The sequence below is a fragment of the Rattus norvegicus genome, chromosome 14 (genome assembly GCF_021556685.1).
Source record: "Rattus norvegicus strain SHRSP/BbbUtx chromosome 14, alternate assembly SHRSP_T2T, whole genome shotgun sequence".
Classification (NCBI taxonomy): Eukaryota; Metazoa; Chordata; class Mammalia; order Rodentia; family Muridae; genus Rattus; species Rattus norvegicus.
In genome coordinates this window covers 61,365,551-61,388,785 of record NC_141547.1, presented here as the reverse complement: position 1 = coordinate 61,388,785, position 23,235 = coordinate 61,365,551, and the positions used below count along the sequence as shown (strand labels likewise).

Genomic DNA, 23,235 nt, shown 5'->3' with positions numbered 1-23,235 from the left:
TCTTTCCAAGTAAATATTATACTTAATTGAGTCCTCCCCCATTCAGTTGATTGTTAGCATTTTAGATCAACTATAATAAACATAATATAAATTGGAAATGTAAAGTTTCAAGGCATTAGCCATGCTTTTCAGTTTGTATGTGGTCACATTGGCTCATTTCTAAAGTTTTTTATTTTTCTATTATTCTGAAATGCATATTGCACTTATAAAGACATAATTTAGAAGAAATGCTAGGTGAAATAGTTAAATTGTCACGCACACGCGCGCACACAAACACGCATTCACACACACACACACACACACACAATCTTGCTTTTTCATTTACTTCTGATCTTAAAGGTCACTTGCTAAAGTATCTAATGGCCCATTATTTTCAACACTGTAAAAGTCATGATGAAGCAAAGAGAAAGGAATGATTACTTAGCAAGAAGCAAATCATTAACCTTCAAGAAATTAGTATAAGTATTGATATGGGGAGTGGACACACATGTGTTTTGGCATGCAAACACACAAAGGAATTGTTTATTCAAGTTTTAAAAGGAAGAAAATTTTGACAATATGCCCAACATGGATGATTCTTCATGATACAGTTCCTAGTGAAATAAATTTGCCTAACATTACAAATATTATATAATTATATAATTTGCAGATGTGAGAGAGAGTAGTCAAGAATCACAGTGCTAGAATTGGTAGACGAAGTGAGAGTAGGGAGTCGCTGTATAAATGATACATACTGATTTTAGTTTCACAGGATGGAAAGTATTCTGGAAATATATTTTTGGTGATAGAAGCACAACAATATAAATGGACTTAACTCCACTAGTTTAGTCCATACTTGTAAAATAGGCAAAACTTGAATTTAGTGTTTTATATGTGTTTTAGTGTTTTATAATAAAAATTGTCAGAGTGAGATAAGAATGAGAGCAATGGTTAGCAGCCTGCTTGAGAGCTAGTCCGTATGAAGATTGGATGGTAGCTGCAGGTGGGTGGTGTGCTCAAGCATTGGGTTTCTTGGGAAGAAGTAGATATGATTGTACTTAGAAGAAGCACAGGGGAAGCACTTGACAGTTACAATTTAGAGCAGCCAGTGCGCTTCGAATAGACACGTATGAGAGGTTATCCTCCATATCTTCCTATTTAATAGCAGCATCTGTTTCTTTCAGGAATAATTGTATTAATGAGTTGATAAGATTTGAATTTGATAAAAATGAATTTAAGCTCAAATCGACAAGAAACTTACTGGGCATACAGTTTTTCATTGGAACACAGGGGATGGCAGTGACTTTAGCCCAGCTCACCATTTTTGAATCTGTCTTTGAATTCATTGTTCATGGAGAATTAGAACAACAATTCTTCTTAAGCAGTGACTTTAACTTTTTGGAAGGGATTGGAGGTAAGAGGGGAAAAGTGGAGGGTAGACAGGAGAGGCTCAAGAAATTATTTTACCATACAAATTGGGTTATTCATTAGTTTATCTTCTGAGTTCTATAGTGTGAGCATATAAAATGCTAAAAATTCTTTCCCATGTTTACCAATATCAGATATTTTGTGGCAGAAGTTAATAATAATGCTTCTCTAGTTCTCCCACCTTTTAATATTAGGTTTCTGTGTGTTGTACTGGCTGCATTCCCACCAATCCAGAGCCTGTGGCTTTAGCAAACGTAAGCATATCACACTTGCAGTATGAGATAGGTGAGGACTACTCTGCTTTGGTAGCTGTCTCAAATATTCTAGTGTGTTTTCCAGGAGCATGATTTTGGACTGCGTTCTCTATCAGAAGTGTAATTGGAAGCTTGGAAAGAGAATAGGTTGAGTTAGTTTCCTTTAAGACTAAGTCTAGATTCTTAGAATAATTTTTACAAATGGCCCCCAAATGTAATCTCTCTAGCTTCCAATAAAACGGTACAATTTTAAGTGCTGAAGGCTGATTTTTATCACAAAACTAAATGTTAATCCCTGTGCCTAACTGATATTCACTGTGCTTTGTTGATTGGCTTGGAAGTGCAGTATAGTATATTTCATTTCTTCCTTCCCTCCCTTCCTTCCTTTCTTTGACAGTAGAACTTTATTTTAAAATCTGAACACTTTATTTTAGTAAGCCTGCCTCTCTTCTCCCCTCCCACCTGCCCTCTTCCCCTGGTCCTTTCTTTTTCTGCTTTTTTCTCTCTCTTTTTATACATGGAGACTCAAAATGACCTCAAATAATGAATACTTTTTGTTAAGGAAGCTTGATTATCAACAGTTTCCTTGATTGCAAGGGACAAAAGTCATAATTACGTTATTCAGTGAGTTACAAATGATTTATTTAGCTATTTCTGTGAGGCATGAATTATTTCAGACACTGGGCATAGAATATTCCATCAAGTAGATGTCTTACCCTCATGGAGTCAACAGAATCAGGGAGAGAATGAGCACGTTTGGATTTCCATGTGTGAATAGATATATTCACAATATAGAACTATAAGTACAGTTAAATTATGTAATTAGACTATGACAGCGTAACAAGATAGGCAGTGATCAGGGAAGACAAGGGCTATTTAAATAATATAGTTCAGGACAAACTATCTCAAGTGTAATATTTGGTTGTAGACCTGTTTGCTGATAGTGAGGCAAGGGTTGGTCCTGTGAACTATATTCTGGGAGACTTAGGGGCCATATAGTTTAAGGTCCCCAAGACTGGCAATGGTTTCATATATTTAAAGGAGTATAATAAGAAGGCGTATGTAGTAGGCTGTAATAAAGGATAGCATAAGAGAGATGGACATCTCCAGATTCCCTATTAGACTTTTTTACAGCCACATATAGATCTAGGATTTGTTATAAGTATATTTTAATAATATCTCCATTTAGGAGTTTTGAGTTCATTTTTGTTTTTTCTTGTGTGCATGTGTGTGAGTGTGTAGTGCCCATGCACACAGAAGCTCAAGGTTGGTGGTGAGAATCTTTCCACTTGGTCTTTCATCTTATTCTTTGAGGCATGGTTTCTGAATCAAACGTACGGCTGGCCAGTATGTCTAGTCTTGCTAACTGGCTTGCTCTAGGGATTCTCTGCCTCAGCCCTCTGGGAATGAAATTGCAGTCAGGTGGCCACACTCACCCGGCAGTTCTATAGGTTCTGGGATCTTAACTCAATTCTCTTGCTTCCAGGGCTGTGCTTTATGCTGAACCTACTCTGTCTAGGAGTAGCTGCTGGTGAGGGTCTGGGAGTGAACTTGAGCAGTGGTGACTGTCTGGTGAGAGCAGGGTGGCAGACTGGCCAATCAAGTTCTAGTTTGAAAAAATAGTTAGCATTATATTTACTGTGTGATTGGATACTGGATATTGGTACGAACAAGAATAAGAATAAAGGTTTTGCATTTCAATAGTGTCACAATTTGGAGGATTGTAATAATTAGGGGAAATGTCTGGATAAGCTTGTGGGTGCTCAATGGAAAGAACAAATGCTAACTGAGCTTTTTTAATGATGGGTGAGGTAGAAGACAGAGGGCTATGAGGCCAGAAACAGTAAGATTTGAGAGAGAGTACTGAGAAACATCCAAAGAGAAAGAAAACTAAGAGAGTGTGAGGGTCCGGAGACCTCAGAAAGAGCATGTTTTAAGAATGGGTATGAACTCCAGAGAGGAGTTGAAGCAGCAGGCTTCATGGTTGGACCTTCAGTGTTCTAAATAGATGCAGGTTCATGCTGGCCAAGTGAAAGTAAATGGTGTAGTTTACACAGGAAGTGAAGACAGTAAATATTGTTGACTTCCTGAGGGAGGAATAGAGAATGGGATCCTGATACCAGAAGGAAGAAACAGGTTAAAAATGTTATTTTGTGGGGTCGAGAGGCAGTGGGGAGGGGTGTCTCACAACTGTCTGTAACTCCAGGTCCAAGGGATTTTGGATCCTTCTGGCCTCCGTAAGTATCCCCACTCACATCCTCACAGTTATATACACAACCATGAGTAAAAATGTTTTTAAACAGTTAGTTGTATTTTAAAGGATGGAGGTTTCACAGTGTGTTCATGTATTAATAGAATGCTCCAGTTCAGCAGTAATTGATACGGAGGAAGACCGCACCATCGTAATTGAAAAGCAGCCCTCACTGAGTTGGAAAGTGCAGATATATAATTAGACTGCTCATGCTGGTCTCACTGTCTTGTCTGTTGGGATTTTATCTGCTAATTTCTAGAGGCTTATTCTTAATTTCTAGAGGATCTTAGCCTCTGTGGGCTTGCATTTTCAAGGATGGTGACCAAAAGAAAGTAGGCATCTTCCTTGCCTGTGCTAGTTAGAAAAGTGCCAGGAAGTCACACCAACCTGTCACTGGGGTGTTTTGGTTACATCTTTCTGACTTCATTCCCTCAGATGATCAGAAAGTGTAGAAGTGGAATACTAGCACACCCAGCCCTACAGCCAGGTTAGCGAGAGCAGTTAGACAGGGAAGAGCAGACCGAGGCTGATAAAATCCAGGATGGATGCAGGCTGGGGCCTGGCCACGGGTTAGAACAATCTGATAGGCTTTTGACTGCAAATTAAGTTTTTCTGAAATCTCGAAACAAACAAATGGATACTGTAATATTGTATTAAATCTCAATTTTATCAAAATGAGCTAATACAGCTTTGAAAATTGAAAACAAACAAAAAGAAAAAAAACTTACCTACTTATTAAAGCAGTTTTCCTAGGTACTGCCTGGTACTTTGTCTGTGACAGGTCCAAACTGACTGAGTTTATAAACTTACTTTTGAGAGAGGGTTTTATTTTGTAACTGGGCTGGCTTTAGGGATAGCCTCCTGAATCAGCTGAGTGCTGAAATTACAGGCAGGTGCCTCTTCCCCCAGCATCACTGTAGAAGGAAAGCAGTCAATCAGAGGTTGTATAAAACTCAGGAATACTATGTACACTGAATGAATTTAGAAATCTTGACAAGAGAGATGCCTTCCAAATATTTGTGTATTAGAAGAGTAGGTGTTTTTTTCTATACCACCCAAACACTCATAGAATACCATTGTTATTTATTACACTCCAGTCATTACCGAGACTTAGGTTTCGGTATATTTTTAAAACAGAAAGAATGTAAAAGGTTTTTACAGTGTTGTTTCTTCATTTACATGAGAATTAGATCTGAGTACTGTTGACTTTTCCCAGTAAGGCTCCTCCAGGATAGACAATGGGCACTGTACAGTGAATACACCTGGAATTTATAAAAGCTTCAAAGAGTTGTCTAGTACAGTATTACTTCAGGAATTTTCCATAGGTAATTGCTGCCATCACATCTAGGAGAAGCAGTACTTTTATGTCCCACTCTATTATAAAATAATAGTTCACTTAGGTTTTTATTGACTCTTGTCACTTTCTTTATGATCTAGTGTAGGATCTGGTTAGCATTTTTTCAAAAATCAATTTGATGCCATTGTGATTAGTCATCTTTTTTATATTAACAGGAAGGAAGGATCAGCGTTCTCTAGGGACAGTTGCGCAGTGTCTTAGTTATGGTTTTACTGCTGTGAACAGACAAGATGACCAAGGCAATTCTTACAAAAGACAACATTTATTTGGGGCTGGCTTACAGGTTCAGAGGTTCAGTCCATGTCATGAAGGTAGGAGCATGGCAGCTCTCAGGCAGATGTGGGGCTGGAGGAGATCAGAGTTCTACATCTTCATCCAAAGGCAGATAGGAGACTGTCTTCCAGGCAGCTAGGACGAGGATCTTTTTTTTTTTTTTTTAAGAATTATTTTTTAAATATTTTATTTATTTATTATATATATGAGTACACTGTAGCTGTCTTCAGACACACCAGAAGAGGGCATCAGATCTCATTACAGATGGTTGTGAGCCACCATGTGGTTGCTGGGATTTGAACTCAGGACCTCGGGAAGAGCAGTCGGTGCCCTTAACCACTGAGCCATCTCTCCAGCCCTAGGACGAGGATCTTAAAGTCCATGTCCATGGTGACACACTTCCTCTAGCAAGGCTACACCTACTCTAACAAGGCTACACCTCTAAATAGTGACACTTTCTGGGCAAAGCATATTCAAACCACAACACGAAGTTCTTACACTAGTAGCTTTTTATTTTGCAAGTAAATTTGTTAGGTATGATTTAGAAGTCAATTATAGTTTGTTGACAGTTCTATTACAAGTAATTCCTAGATAATAAAGAGTTTTGCTTACATGGTCCATCAAATACATGAATGAATAGTTCATAACTAAATAGGACCTTGAATTATATTTCATAAAATCATATTGATTTATCTCTAACACTTTTGAAAGAGAGAGCAGGTTACTGTTTTCATTGGCTCATCTGGAGACAAGAGAGAGAGAGAGAGAGAGAGAGAGAGAGAGAGAGAGGGGCAGACAGAGACAGAGACAGACACAGAGACAGACACAGACAGAGACTGACTAAAATATCTAGATCTAGTCACAAGAAGCCTAAGAAATACAATGTAGATTTGGAAACCAGTAAGCAGCTAATTAGAACAGTGAAAATAATATGAAATAAGCAGTAAGAGATTGTTGTCAGCTCCAACCCATAAAATTGAAAGTAAATATGAGATGTTTTAGATGTTTTAGTAATTTAACCACATGTAATCACTATGTTTCTAAAGACACTTCTAAAATTACAGATTATTCCTTACTGCAAAGTCATGAATCAGCCTTTCTTTAAACTGTAGTTGTTAAAGTTGTCTCAGTTGTTTATAGTGGCTGTTATTTTTGTATAAATACCAGAAACCTATAGTAAAAGATTTCCAGTATTATGTATTTTCATCATACATCTTCTCAACTTATTTCTAGATGAATTCTGATGTAGACTTGCTATAGGTTTAAGAACTTTTACCTTTTCATCACTTATTAAAGAAAGACCCTCCTCCTTTCCTGAACAGACAAGATCAATATTTGCAAGTAATGAGAGCCTTGGTTTGACTTCATATGTTCAGTTCTCCATGTGACTTCAGGTGAATAAGGTTCCCTAAGTTCCTGCGTTTCCATTTGTAAACTGTAGCTATTAGCACTCTCCTGGTAGCAAGTCTGCACTCACAGACAGCTGTGCTGAGGATTTGGGAGAATGGGGCCCTGTGTTTGTTGTTATCATTGTCATTGTTTAAGGTCCCCATTCTGGCTGGGTGAAGTCGAATGTCTTTAATCTCAGCACTGCAGAAGCTGGGGAGGCCCATCTCTATGCACTGTAGGCCAGCCTAGTCTACATAGGGAGGTCCAGAGCAGACAAACAAACAAAAACCAAAACAATTAGCATAGTGTCTTCAAGAATACCATAAGCAGTAAAATTAACAGAATTTTTATCTACATATAAACATCTTGTTTTTAAGCTTTAATTTCATAGCTGAAGTAAATCAGACTTAGAGAAGTTGTCAGAACCAGAACAAAGACTTTCCATGAGCTGTTTGTTCAGAGATTCCCCACGTCCACTTCTGTTCTCACATTTGTCCTAATAATGACTTTCATAACTGAAGAGTACAGGATCAGTCTTCAGCCTTCGAGAGGTCCTTTATATCCTATACCCTACTCACTTTGGCTAATTATCTTTAAAAATGCTATTTTGTAGCTTTTTTTTTGTTCTTAAATTAGGGTTTATTTGTTACATTTACATGGTCAGGTTATGCATTGAGGATGAATGGATTGTCGTGGAAATGATTTTTTTCATTATATCCTTTTTTTGTGGTCTGTGTCAGTTTGTTTTAATGTCGGTGGTTTTACCTTTGTCACATATGGAAGGTAGTGCCCACTGTATTTCTTCTATAAGTGAATTTCCATCTTTCTGTTAGGATAGTTCTGTTTTTGTTTGACACAGGGTTTCATGTAGTCCTGGCCTGCATCAGACTGGCTGTGTGGCTCATCCACTCTCAGTTTTATGCAGTGCTGTGACCTGAACTCAGGCCTCTGTGCATGTTAAGTAAGAACTAACTGAGCTATGCCTCCATCCCCTATTAAATCATATTCCTCATACTGTATTCACCCACGTGTTTTGGTGTCCTTTGGATCTTGTTTTTTTTTTTTTTTTAATTAACTATTATACTGATGATTGCCAAGTGGCAGTTTTTCAAATTCCGTCATTCTTCTGTTTATTAGTTGGCATTGTACTGCAAGAGACTTAAACAGAGTGCATTATTACCATCTTGTCATGTGAGAACGGTGGGTGATAACAGACTTGACTTGGAAGAAGTTCCCGGGAAAGATACTCTCAGCATCTTTCTGAGTCTTAGAAGTTTCATCTGCAGTATGTGTTCATCTCATTGCTCTCAGTGCCAACTTTTCTCTCTCATTCTCTGGGTTTTCATTTGTTACTGCCAGCCTTTTTTGATGCTCAAATGCACCGTGTTGGTGAGGGGTCTTCTATGCTGGCTTTAGTAAACCTTAAATGACCTCCTGGGTTCTTGAACCCTTCCTTTTGACCTAAAAAGGTATTATGGATGCATCGTGTTATTTCTCAGTGCCAGGCTTAGAAACACTCATTACAGTAGTTGATGTGGTATTTAGAAATAAAGATTTTAGCAAGAATGTTTCTTGCTACTAGGATATTATTCTGTGATATTTTTCAACTGTCAAATTAAAACATTACAGTTTGTATTTGTTTCTTTATTAAAATCCACAATTTCACACTGATAATTTATGCCTCCAGTTTGAGTCCAACACTGTTGAGTTGATTCTGACTTAGCCTCTTTCACTGTGGGTGTCTCTGTGTATCCCTTCACCGACAGTAAGCTGAGTCGGTGGTTATCCCCAGCATGTTTGCTTACTTGTTCCCTGTTTATAGTCCCTTTCCTGACCACATCAGACTGCTGCTGCCACCCTCCAGACCCTGCCTAGTGTGGGCTTCTGCAAGGCTGCTATCCCACTGCCACACCAGACTGGTCAGTAGTAACTTTTTTTCATCCATATTATTGAGATGTGGAGAGAACTTGGAAGAAGCCTTAGAGGGACTGTTGAGCATCATTGGGTGAGTGAGTCCATCAGTGTGATTTCCTTTTACTGAAGCTCTTTATTCACAGTGTGCCTTCTTATGTAACGAGTGCTTTAGCCGCTGACAAAGGTCCTCTGTAAAGAAACCTATCTAGAAACTTAATATTTATCCATTGTGCCACTGCTTAGAATTGAGGGAATTTTTCCTAAAAGTTGTTTTGCCACAGTAGCATTAAACCATGACTGTATATACCAAACAAAGTGGGAAAGTGTAGCTAGTAATATTTATGAACCATTAGATTTTAAAATACTAAATGCACTAGGAAAAATTTGATGTACTTGGAGATCAGACAGAAGTTTTTAGAGTAAAATTAACTTGGAAATATTTCTGTCACTGGTGGGCTTTTTAATTTTTAAGGAAGACAGAATTTCCAGGTTTTGAATGTTGGATGTGTGATGGTGAGCAGTGAAAAAGCTCTGTTTCTACTCCTTTAACCTACTGGCTTTTAAAGGTTTTCTTTAATTGGGCTTTTTTTCTGGGGTGTGGGCATATTTGACTCCCTCCAAAATGAATGTATTTTATTATAACATGTTGTACATTAGTCTTAATCTTGATAATTCTTGGATTCTAGTGTTTTATTTTACCCAGCAATATCAATTACTATGCGCCTGGTAAAGATTTGCTATATGAAGAAATACCAAGTTGATTATATACAAAATTTTAAGCAGACTTAATTCGCTTTATTTTTCTTGTATAAAAGTCTTATTTGGTAGCCAGAGCTGGAGCCTGGGGCATCTGAATGGGGACTGTGCTAATCAGTTTTCACAGGATGGCTAGTGCACTGCATTTAAGGAAACTTGGTGAGCATGGTCTCTTTCCAGAGGTTGGGACTCACGTAGCTATAGTCTTAGAGATGACATCAAAGATGGCCTTGGTAAAGTTGCCTGGGTGGCAGTGTAGCCTCTGCTGATGTGTGGCAGTCAGCAATACCAACCAGCAGCAGCAGCACAGGAGCTGAGACAGTGCCATTGCCTCTGGTGGCAGGGATGAGACCCACCAGCACAGAGCCACAGCAGCCTGTCACCTTGCATAGAACAGTGTGGGACTTGCCACTCTTGTTCCCTGAGTAGCCCCTGCGCACAGGGATGATGGAAAGCTTGGCCAAAATGCTAGGCCCTCGTTGGTAGTGGCCACCTCCTTGGTGCACTTAACATTAAGACCAGGATGACTGTTGTAATTCCCATGTCTTAGGGTTTTTATGATTGTAAAGAGACACCATGACCACATCAGCTTTTAAGAAGGGAATGTTTTATTGGGGCTGGCTTACAGCTCAAGGTTTGGTTTATTACTGTCCCTGTCGGGAAACATGGCTGTACGAAGGCAAACATTGTGCTGGAGAGGTAGTTAAGCATTCTATATTCCAATCTGAAGGCGACAGGAAGAGAGAGTGACAGTGGGCCTGGCTTAAGCTTCTGAAACTTCAAAGCCCATCCCCAGACACACTTTCTCCAAAAAGGCCACACCTCCTAATAGTACCTCCTAATAGTCCCTATGGCCCATGGGGGCCACGCTCATCCAAATCATCATACCCCAATGGTGACAAAAGCCTTGAACCTGGTCTGTTGCTCTGCCCCATCCTAATCCTTTGGGGACATTCCCTGGAAAAAGTCAATAATCTTGCGTTTCTTAGTAGGCTGGGGATCAAATGGGTCTCCTCCAGAGACTTGATCTATGTGTGCTGGACCAGTGTGGTGATGGAGATCTACTCACTCTCTGTCTCTGCCTTACCTCTGAGGAAGCCTCTTTGGCCACCTTGGCTTCCTGGGCCTTTTGGGCCTGGCCCCTCCTACCACACCAGCCCCACCCCCACCATTTGTTTGTGTTTTCTTAAAGAAGCTGTTTAAAAAAAAAAAAAAAAAAAACCTAAGATTTTTTTTTTTTAAGTGGCAGAAAATAAAACCAAACAGTTTAAAGATAATACTTAGAAATGTATATTTTTTGGCTTACAATGTTTTAGAAAATAGCATGTTCATCACTTTACAAAACACAGCCAACACTTTAGAAGAAATTTGTTGCTTTATCTAAAAATGCCACTCAAATTACTCAATGCTAACGCCTTCCTGTTTGCCTTGTTTGTTTAGTAGAATCGTTTGTTGTAGATCTGTGTACTGGCAACTCCTCATTATTTAAGTCCTTCATAATTGTGTCTGCAACTCTTCATTTATTTGGTACTTCACAGTTGTTGACATGTTGAGATTACTTAGGTAAAGGAAACAACACCCATCTTTAAAGAGATGGTTTCAAGGGGTTTGCAGCCCCATAGGAAGAACAACATTAGCTAACCAGTCTCCCAGAGCTCCCAGGGACTAAACCACCAACCAAAAAGTACACACGGAGGGACCCATGGCTCCAGGATCATATGCAGCAGAGAATGGCCTTGTCAGGCGTCAATAGGAGGAGAAACTCCTGGTTCTGTGGAGGCTCCTTTCCCCAGTGTAGGGGAATGCCAGGGTGGTGAGGTGGGAGTGGTGGGTGGAAGGGGAAGCATCCTCTTAGAAACAGGGGAAGGGGATGGGAGAGGGAGGGAACTAGGAAAGGGGATAACATTTGAAGTGTAAATACATAAAATATCCAATTAAAATGCAAAAAGAGGGAAAGGTGAGGGAGAGGGAGAGAGTGGGGAAGGGAGGGAGAGAGCGAGAGAGAGCGGTCGTTTCATTTGATATAAAATAGTCTTTAAAGAGAAAAGGGTAGTCTTACCAAGTCAGTGTCTATGGAGGCCAAAAGAGGGCAGTGGATCCCTAGGAGCCGGAGTGAATGGCAGTTGTTAGCCACCTGTTATAGTTGCTGGGAACCCAACTCTGGTCAGCTGGAAGAGTAGCAAAGGTGACGCCATCTTGCCATAGCCTCAATTCAGTATTAAAAGAAGAAATCTGGATATAAAGGGGGAAATGCACAAACAATTTAGCCACTCTGTTCCTGGGGTTATACATTTGTGACACACAGAGATGTTTAAGAAAACTTGAATAAACATTTCTTTCTCTTATAGCCACTGAGTATATTGCTGTTTTTCAAGTGTTTTTTGTTTTGTTTTTGTTATTTTTTTAAGAAAATACTCCTAAAATTCTCTTGCATGGTATTTTAGTTCCTATATTGGTTATAAGATAGAACCAGTTGTTTATGTTCATATGGTATATTTAAATGAATCATTTCTGTACTTTTTCTGACTTCTTTAGTTATGCCTTTGTTACCCCTCACCATTTTTATGGGCATAACCACTGGTAATATACTTAGTTTATTTTACATAATTGTAAAATCTCAGTTTAGAGCAAAAAGGGTTACAAAGTCTTGTACAGTGTTCCTGGAGCTACCATTGGGAAAATACCCTGATAGTTTTAAAATTTGAATATCCAGACATTTGCTAACGTCATTTTAAGTTTTAAAAGTTCTACAAAGTTCTTGCATGATGCAAGGCAAGTAATACATGAACAAAAGTATTAGCACAACTACTAATATCTGAAGCTCCCAGGTTCAGGGCAGGGCTTTAGGTGTCCAAATAGAGCACGCGTCCATGTCAGAGTCATGTCTTGCTGACTTATGTGCAACTAGGAACTCACATTCTGGCCCTGTTCTAAAGATAAACCTTTCTCTGGCAGCTGGTTGTCATGGTGTCGCCATAAGTGACTAGTGTCCATAGTCAGTCTTTGAAACTAACTGAGGAAAGATGGAGCAGGCTGCAGTTTCTTCCCCTTTATCCAAGTTGTTGCTTCCTCTCATGTTTATATCACGGTTAATTAAAGTTTCATTTTCAGAGTCCTGCCTTTTTACAGTGTACGTTAATTGAAGTTTCCTGTGAGAGGTTACATTTGCCAGTGGAACCAGACCTCCTGAGACTTTGTAACTTGAAAGTCTTTCATTTGAAAATGAATTTAATTGTGATAAATTCTGTATTCGTACATTGTTTTATAATATAATATTTTTGTACACATGCTAATGTTTCAAACATTAGTCATCATATCTTTAGACTTATAGAAATGTCAGAACATAGAACACAGAACATTTCATAATGGACAATATAATTCATTAAATATTCCTTTTGTGATTTCTCTTCCCTTGTGCCTTTACAAACCTGTTGGTATTTTATGAGGGTGCTTTCTTTCATGCTGTAATTGAAAATAGTGTGCTTAGCTTTACAGCACTGACTCGTTCATTGTTCTGACTAACAGCAGAAGTGGATTTGTCCACAGTTACTCTTCTGCCAGTTGCTCCCTAACACTGGGAACATAAAGGTGTAAGTTGTATGCAAGAGCAGCTGATAGCTGGGCAGAATTACATACCTGCTCTGGGCAAGCTCTGCTGCAGCCAGCCATGAACTTGGCTGTAGGTGAGATTTTCTCAGAATGACAAAAGGCACAGGAAGGAGGAAGAACACAACACTAAAGTTTGAGCTTTGACACCCACTGCAATTTTGGTTCCATAGACACTACCTACTTGGAGTATGCATTTTGGAATTATTAAATTGTCTGAGCCACAGCTTCCTGATGTATAACCCAAAAATTATATCATCACTATGGATATAAAATATAAGTATATCATTTTAATATATTATACTAGTATTCATAGTGTTGTTGAATTCCATGAGTTAAGTCATGGGAGTCTTTTAGCATAGTTAATTGGGAATTGTCAGTATATCTTTACATACAGAAATGCTTTATGATTAGAGCTTAATTTTTTAATTACTGTTTAGATGAGTTTATGAACATCTTTAAGATTTGGAGGACTAGCATTAACTAACATTAACTAAAATTTTAACTTAAATTTTATATGAGACTTTAGAAACTTTTATTTTTAGGTCTGTAATTTAATGTAAGTTCTAAGGCTAGTGACTGCATTGGGTTTGTAAGATTTATAAGATTTATTTTTATGTGGATGATAGGAACAAGTGATTTGTATCGTGTAAAGTTTGCATTTCACACTGATTTGTATGTCAGGTATACTTCAATCAGGGAGTGGGCCAGAAGCACTCCCGATGACTGACAACTCTGATTGGTGCTTCCGTTATATCCTAGTCTCTGGTGTCCTTTCTAGAACCCAGGATTCTCCTTGCTTCTTTGAAATGAGATATCTTGAGAGTAGTATTGTTTATTTTTATTATAACTACAGGACCACAAGTAGCCAATTCAAAACAAAACTGATTCCTTTAAAAGGAAGAATTTTTACACCTTCATGAAATACTTCAAATGGTAATTCTATATTGGAATATAATAGTGTCCTGTGTGGTGTGGAAGCTCATAATGTAGTAAGTAAGGCATGACGTGTTAGCAGGTGTTAGCAAAGTCACACAGCGTAGATGCTGGGCTGTTTTGTAGAACCAGTAAGAACCATAAGAATTCAGAGGCAGAGATCACTGCCAGCGAGGGCATTTCATCCATTTGTATCCAAGTCCTATGCCTGGCTGAGTCCCTATGCATGACTCACGACTTTCTTCGAAGGCTGTTTCAGTCAGGGCTGTAGTGGCCTCTCTGTTGATAGCTGTATCCACCCCTTCCTATCTCTTAATTCTCATTTCTTGCACCCTACTGCTTTCAAAAAGCTTTCACTCCTTAAGCCTAGTTTTCCTCTTTTTCATGTGCTGTTCCAAAATAGCGACATTGGGGTGGGGCTGGTGAGTAGAGCGTAGGAGGGACGGATGCAACACAGCTTTTTTTTTCTCTTTTCAACCAAGGAACTACATTTACTGTTGCAGAAATTGCTTTGTTAGCAAAAAAAAAAAAAATCTTTTTATCTCCAGCTGTCTGTCTTTCTACTTCCTGTATCCTCCTCTGCCTCTCCTGGAGTTCTGCTTCTATTCACCATCCTTTTTCCTACCACCCTGCTCTCTGGAGGCCTCACCTTTAATACTAGTACTCCAGAGGCAGGGTAGGTGGATCTCTGTAAGTATGAGGCCAGCCTGATCTTCATAGCGAGTTCCAGTACAGAGACACTGACTGCATCGATGAAACAAAATGACACGAAACAAAACACCAAAGCTCCAAACTGTTGGCTCTTTGGAGTATTCTCTTCAGGTTGTTGGACTGTCTCTTCCAACTTACAGGCGTATCTTCTTCATGAAAAGCTAACAACCCCACTGAGCTTTTATATTACCACCTCCAGCCTTAGGAGCCCCTGTGCATACCTGACATCTGTAGGGGAACTACACGATAACTTAGGTAACTGCTTGTAGTCGATTACCCATTGGTTACATTTTGCACTTGTATGCTATTAGCACTAAATTTCTAAGAGAAAATATCTCAAGTGTTACTGAGGTATCTTGAATCAAAAGTTACCTACAATACATGACTTGGACCATAGTTCATATTCTAGTTATCCATTGATAGACATGTGATATGATCTCTTGGCCAGGTGCCTGTCTGTCTCTTTACAGAATATATAGATAGCAGCTACATTTCACGATAGTTAAAGGACATGGGAAAATGGATGTGTAAGTGTATATTTAGAAAAAATTCCTTAATTAACTAATGGCAACAGTAAGTTCCTGGGCTGACAAGAAGCCTCAAGGGAATTGCTGCCAATGCCGGTTTGATTCCTGAAATCCACAGATAGAGGAGATAACTGGTTCTTGAAAATTGTCCTTTTACCTCCACACTTAACAGCATACATGTACACATTTATTTGCACATATACATATACATACATATACACATGCAAAATAAATGCATACCACTTTTTTTAAACTAAGTTCCTCTTCTCTTAGCACTCCTCAGAGTAGGTTGGTTGAGGTCAATTAGGGGTGTGTTTGGTTAGTCTCATGGTTGATCCATGATAGGCAATGAAGCATACACAGGAGGTCATGTTGAATGGACGACAGGAAAATGTTTAGAGCAAGGAGTTCCTAATTTGCGCCAGAAAGAGTAAGGACAAGGCAGGCAAATGGAAGAGAGGAGAGCCAGTCTGAGTTGGAGAGTATCAGGGGCCACAGGACACAGAGCACATTTAAAGAGCTGCAGATCGTGACAGGGTCATAGGTTACGCTGCTGTGCAATGTCTGCCATTCTAGGAACAGCTTGCTCTGAAGCCTACGGTGGCCATTTACTAATTTGTTTATACCTAATTAAGAGTTCCACCTTGAGAAAACTGTAGGGTCAGCATGGGAATGAAAGTACTCATTTCAGAGCTGCTGCAGTGTCCACATGAAATAACATTCATAAATCTTGTATTGCAGTACATAGTTAATGTTAGCAACAGTTTTTATTGGTGTCCTAGCCATTTTTAGAATTTGATTTTCTCCGTCAGCATTTTGTAATGAAATGTTCTAGGTTGGCTGTTCATTTTGTAGTGCTTTAGACAACAGCCCTCTTTTGTTATAATGGAATCAGAAAGAAATTTAAAGGTAGCTTAGCTAAGTTATTACTGTTTATTAAAAAACTGGGTCTGAGTTAAAGAACTAGCTATGGTGGCTCTGTGACTCAGGGACACCACCTGGCAAAGGTCTCTCTCCATTCCAAAGTTTGGTAAACATCATGGGAACACCAATACTTTGTTAACAATTCCAAACTCTGAATAAATTGCTAAGTACATTTTACAGAATGCTCTGTCCTGTGCCTCCTGCAGTGGAGGTGTGACTGAGCAGGGCTGCATGAAGCCCGGGTTCGGGTGGGCAGAGGGCTGGGGTAGCTTGGCATAGCACTTTGGCACTGGGGATTTCCTCCGCAGACAAGCCTCTGCTGATTCCTCATCGAAGCATAGGTTGTACAGCACTCTAAGTCTGATCTGCTCTGTTTATTGAGTAACATCCAGCAAATAATGTGTGCATGAGTTCTCAGCAGAGTGTGATCAGCAAGGAGCTTGTACATCCTTTAGTAAATTATGTAAATTTTAGCAAATGTTAGAAGAACTTCTTTTCTTCTAAATGATTGTAATTAATTAAATTCTGTAGGGAAAAAGTTCAGACTGATTTATAAAGAACTGAATTTAGCTAAAAAAGGAAGATTCAGGAAAACACAGGAGATGAGAGTATTCAAGCAGTTTTCTTATCGGTCTCTGAGGAGGGAGAAAAAGGAGCCACCATAGGGGCTGAAAGACCAGCAGAGTCTTTGGAACAGAGGGAGCTAATACAAAACCCAAGTCCTGCTCGTAGGAAGAAAAGCTGTTTGCAAGGAACCCAGGCATCAAGTGGAAAAGTCAATTCTTTCCCTAAGTAACTCTGTCTTGTGTTAGCGTTGTATTATTTTAAAGATGCATTCAAAAGAAAGTTAGTTTTACAAACAAAGCTACTTTACACCACCACAGCCGTCCACTCGGGTTGAGTAGTAAGGACCGTACAGTTTCGTTCCCTGTTTTGAATTTATTCCTGTGAATCTGGTCTCCTTGGAAACTCGATGTGTTGGATTGCTTAGATTGGTTCTTTTACTATTGAGAAATCCAAAGCCAGAGAGAATCTTATCCTGTTTTCCTGGCTGAGAGTTTGTGTGGGTGTGTGCAGTGCAGCTGTGCTGTGGGTTTCTTGGCAGTCAGACAGGGCAGCCCTCCATGCAGTTCATGGCAGAAGGAAGAACTTCGTGTAAAAAGCCTACTTTGACTGGATTAGATTCAGTGGAAGGCCCCTAGATCGGCGCTTCTGGCCGGAGCCTCATTTGTTTGGCTCTTTGGATCCAGCAGCCTCGGGCCCATATACAGGTGTTAGGATACAGATGTGTCGGAAAGAGCTTTGTCTCAGCATAAAATTGTCACTCAGCAGTACAGTTTTAAAATAAGGTTTTTATTAGTTAATTATAATTTGCTTAGTTTTTTTCTTTAAAGATCACATATTGAAAAGGGCAGTCTGAAAACATTGCATGCAAATGTGAGTTTAGAATTTTCTATAATTTATGAGAATGCCGTTTGTGCACAGATGGATCCACAGTGCTGCATCTACCACTTCTCTGTGTCTTCAGCCCCGTTTGCCCTCCTGTGTGCTCTGCAGACGCTTGGCTTTCCCCAGTCTTCACATTAAGTGCAAACAATGTACATCTCTCCGATTTCAAGCCTTCCCTTGGAACAGCTCACTCTTCACACAAGCAAGCAGAGAAAAGCCTCCGGGTTCATTCTCACGCTCTCTCCTTGTGTATACCCTTGCTCTTGGTTGTTGCTCTCAGAGTGTTATAGAGTAGCTTCTGTGCTTCGTGTGCCTGCCCTCAGAGCGTCTTTCCTAGCGTGATCCTTCTCCCACTTTCTGCCTCTTCCTCAAATAAAGTACAATAAAAACCAACCAAACAACTCAGCAGGATTACCTCAGACCTTCAAAATTCTAGAGCTTTTATTGTAGGTTTTAGTTGATGTAGTCAAGTCAGAGGACTTATCCTAATTTATATTTTCATCCTCTCCCTCTCTTTCTCTCACCCCTTCCATTTTCCTTAATGACTAGCATGATTTAAACTTTTCCTTCCCCCATCTTTCTCCGTTTCTAAGTTACCCCACGTGAATCTTTGCTCAGGGCACTTAGGTTTCACAGGGGTAAACATTTCTGCATCTGCTCACTGCTTCATGCTGTAGCGCTCACGCTCGGCCTGCCTCCCACAGGGTGTTCCACTGTATTCTGTGCATTAATGGGCTAGGTGAAGTGTCAATCAAGTCTATATATAAGTTGTCTGTGCCCATGGAAATGAATGGTTTCATCCTTTAAAAACTCTGTATGGATGTTCATTTTACTACAGTTTGTCTAACTGTTTTATTTTTTTTCCTGTTTTAAATTCTATGCATTTGAGAAAGCAGAAACGGGCCTCACTATTTTCAGCTTATCATAGAGTGCTAGATACTCTTTTATGACCAGTTATTGGATTTAACTGAAAATTTAATCTCCCATCTTTGCTTCTAAAATTTCATAGATGTGTTCACAATTCTATGGTTTTAATTTTGAAACAATGTGCTTTAAACGGTACCTTCTTTTCTGTCTTACAGTTCACAATTGGACGCTTGAGGATACCCTGCAGTGGTTGATAGAATTTGTTGAACTCCCACAATACGAGAAGAATTTTAGGGATAATAATGTGAAAGGAACAACACTTCCCAGGTCAGTGGTTACCCAGTGGAGTTTCTATGCAGTAAGAAGTGTGGTTTAGATGTCACTTTTCAATTCAAAATCTGCAAGATACCTCTGAGGTTGATGGTAGAACAAAATACTATACATATATCTGTTTGAAATATTTTATCTTTTTCTTGTTTTATTATGTTTTTATTCTTTGTGTGTACATGTATTGTGTGTGTGTGTGTGTGCGCGAAATGATAGTGAAATGCTGACATTAGTTATTATAAAATACTTTCAGTTTCATAAACTTCGCAATTTTAGTAAGTTATAGTAGAAAATAACTTCAGAAAATAGTAGCTCATCAATAGAGCAGCACAATTATTAGCCTCCCGAAGGCTTTTAGTAGCTAAGTTTTAAGAAATTGTTTCTGAAGTAGTTGCTTTTATACAGATGAGCTTTCAACAATGGTTAGCAGTATTCGAAGTGGTGAATATGGCACTCATGTATTGAAATTTATATCTTGGAAATACCTTGTTTACTGTATTTATTCTTTTCTTTGTACAGGATAGCAGTTCATGAAACTTCATTTATGATTTCCCAGTTGAAAATCAGTGACCGGAGTCACAGACAGAAACTTCAACTCAAAGCACTGGATGTGGTTTTGTTTGGGCCTCTGACACGTTAGTATCCCTCTCCCTCGGTGTGGTACAGTGGTGCAGTCTGCCCCATCTGTGTGCTGTTGAAGAGAACAGACAATTGAGAGGAGCAGGCAGCCAAGAGGAACCAAGAACCATTCACTAACCATGAGGGAAATACGGCTTATAGGATGAGCTTTTCTGCCACAGAAATAGGAATGTTCAAAGCTGGTTACTACTAGGAAAAGCTGGCAGACTGGCAAACCTGAGGAGAACCTCTCAGAAGCAGAAATCTAAACAAACCCCTTGAGACTGTAGTTGTCTGCAGTACACGTCTTGCATGACACCTGAGAGCGGGTGCTCTGGTGACTTTTTAGTGTACACATAACATGGACGCACCCTGGACTTTATAGCTTGGCCACGTGAGGTTTCTCTAGTGTCACCTACCGGAAGCATGCAGAGTATCTTGTGGTGGGAACAGTTAGTGTTTAGGCAGTATCTTATTAGTGCTTGTTATTCCTCTGATGAACCGCCATGACCAAAGCTAATTGAGGAGGGAAGGGTTTATTTGCCTTACACTTCCACATCACTGTTTATCCCTGAAGGAAGTCAGGACAGGAACTGAAGCAGGGCAGGAACCTGTGACAGAGGCCATAGAGGGTGCTGCTTACTGTCTTGCTCCTCATGGCTTGCTCATTCTGCTTTCTTATAGAACCCAGGACCACCAGCCCAGAGGTGACACCACCTACAATGGACTGGGCGTGCCCACATCAACTACTGATTAAAATTAGTAAATGCCCTACAGACTTGAATATAGTCTGATCTTATGTAGACATTTTCTCCATTGAAGTTCCCTCTCAGATGACGTAAACTTTGTCAAAGTGACATAAAACTAGCCAGGAAAGGCAACTGACCACTCTAAATTAGATTTCCTTGGAGCCCTAAAATACTACATTATATTTCATTAGTTGTCATATATCTGTCTTCTAATTAGTCTCTGGAAAGTTGGTATATATTGACAGTCAGGGCAAGGTTAAAGTGATATTGAGTAGAAGTTTTATGTTTTACATTTCTGAAGACAGTAGCTCTTGTGCCTTCTGCACAGGGCCAAGTTAACATTATACCTGACAGGTTAGGGAAGAAGGATTCTGCATTTTCTCTCCTCCTAACCCCTGTATCTCAGACAACTGGCCACTAGCCAACTAGCTATGACCCTTGAACCCAGGGCTTCTCGGTTGTGTACATGGTGGAGCTGTGGATAATGTTCGTTACTCATAGAGGGTATAGGGGAAGAGGTTTTCCTGTTGGTCTTAGCATGCTCAGGGATATTCCTGGCCCATACGTAGGGAGGTACCAGTATCAACTTCCCCAGCGCCTCCCTGTGTGTTAACAAAACACCGAGACCACTGATACTTGAGGAAGTGCCTCATGGTGAATGATCAATTCTCCAGTTTGTGTCTCAGTGACAGTGCCCTGGCCTAACTGAAGGAAATGGAAGGAAGCTATGGAATCCCTTCTCTCTGTGGGGCTTCTTTCAGTAGTGTGGGATCGATCAGAATGAGGCCAGTATGGCCACAGGTGCTTTTCTTTGCCTTTCTGCAGGTCTTGTATATTACTTAGATCAAATAAGCATACTGTTGTTGGAAGAGATTGATTTTATAAAACTAGAATTTGTATAGGAAATACTCAGTTTTGTTTGCTTTGGATGTCTGCTTGTTTGTATATTTACATTGTATTACTCTCAAATTAATTTACTATCTGCTTTTTTTTGTAGGCCCACCTCATAATTGGATGAAGGATTTTATTCTCACAATTTCCATAGTAATTGGCGTTGGAGGTTGTTGGTTTGCTTATACACAAAATAAGACATCAAAGGAACATGTTGCAAAGATGATGAAAGACTTAGAAAGCCTACAAACCGCAGAGCAGAGCCTCATGGACTTACAGGAGAGGTAACTAAAGAAAGCTTCCCACTCCACACGGGCGTGGTGGCTCCTGTCGGGGATCCTGCCACTGGGGAGGTAGAGCTAGGAGGACCAGGTCAAGGTCATTGTTGGCTGTGTAGCCAGTAAGATCAGTGTCAGCTTGTGCTAGTAAGAGCTTGTCTCAAAAATCCAAAACAAAACAAAACTTACTAGTAAAACCACCCTGACTCTTGATGTTCACATCAGTAGAAATGCCTGTGAAATGCTACATGAGTATGTGTGGAAATAGTCATTTTAGGTGAGTGTTCATATTAGGAATACGTGCTTATTTCATTTTGTAGTTTCGGAGAATTACAATTTGGGAAAAAATGTATAGAAGATCGTAGGAAATAAATCAGATACAGGTAAAATACAGGTGAATTTTACTTTCAAATAGATTTAAATGTTTATAACTTTTTTAAAAAGTCTTTTTTTTGAAGAGACTTTTTTTGTGATCCTTGTCTTTTGAGCCTAAGATAACAAAAAATGGCCAAATAATAGGCTGCCTGATATTTACTCTAATTTAAGATCAGTGGGAAATTCTGATTTTGAAAAGTAAATTGTTTGAGAAAATTTTTTCATTGAAATGCAATTTTGGATACTTAAGTGATGAATTTTTAAAAATGTATTGTTCTCTAAGACTTGAAAAGGCACAGGAAGAAAACAGAACTGTTGCTGTCGAAAAGCAAAATCTGGAACGAAAGATGATGGATGAAATCAACTACGCCAAGGAGGAGGCCTGCCGGCTGCGGGAGCTGAGGGAGGGCGCAGAGTGTGAGCTGAGCAGGCGCCAGTATGCGGAGCAGGAGCTGGAGCAGGTACCCTTCTGTGGACACCTGCTGCTCAGGGGCGGGACTGAGGACCCCTCTTTCTTTTGTTTTGTTCCATTTGCTCCATCTGTACTGTCAGGTATACTGTTCTGCAGCTAATAAAAAATAAATTTTATCATTGATCAAATTCATATTTTAAAAATAACAAAATAGTAGCCAGAAGGTGAAGTTGCCAGATTGCTGCTTCCTCCATGCAAGTTATGTCCTGCTAGGTTCATTGGCCTGAGTGCACAGGAGGTGTTTACTTAGATCTGTAGTTAAAGTCTCTATTTCTAATGTCACCGTGCAACAAAGGATGTCTACTTTTGAGCTTCTCTAAAGCCACAGGCTGCAGATGTTAAGGATTTCTATAAGTCATCCCTTTCAAACCTCTTAGATGGTTTTGAAATACAATCTGCTAAAGTCTTCAAAGTTATCGGCAAAGATGTCCTTCCTAATGTCTGCTTCCTCCACTCAGCTACTCAAAATAGGATGGAGTAGGCTTTCAGACATTTCTCAGTGCTGTGGAGAAGGGAGGAGGTAAAGAATGTCACAGCATTCATGTGTATCAGTTTCCTGTCCCTGCAGAGACAAATTGCCACAAGCTTGGTGGCATAAATAAATGTAGGTTCATTACCACTCTGAACGTATCTGCAGGGCCGTGCCCTTCTAGAGCCTGTGATTTCTTTTGTCCATCGTTCTAGAAGTTGCCTTAATTCTTGTCCTATGGCCCCTCCTTCATCTTCAGAATACATTCTGGTTTCTCTAGTGCCATCTCATTTTTCTGACTTAGCCATTTATTGACTGAGAAACTAAGAAACCAGATAGGAATTGGGAGACTTGTTCAGAATTAGTCCTGTAAAGCAGGGACAAGAACCTAAGTACTCTGCCTCACTGTGTGCTGCTTAGGTACTGCTGCCTTTC

The 23,235-nt window shown here is 39.6% G+C and overlaps 1 protein-coding gene across 2 annotated transcripts in view; it reads left to right on the top strand.

The window, feature by feature from the left end:
* The window catches only part of Stim2 (stromal interaction molecule 2), a 127,367-nt gene that overhangs the window by 89,343 nt on the left and 14,789 nt on the right, over positions 1-23,235 (top strand). For both annotated transcript variants that reach the window (NM_001105750.3, XM_087582131.1), the window contains 4 exon segments: positions 18,837-18,948; positions 19,468-19,583; positions 21,313-21,490; positions 22,143-22,320. In NM_001105750.3, coding sequence (NP_001099220.2) covers positions 18,837-18,948; positions 19,468-19,583; positions 21,313-21,490; positions 22,143-22,320 — 584 coding nt within the window.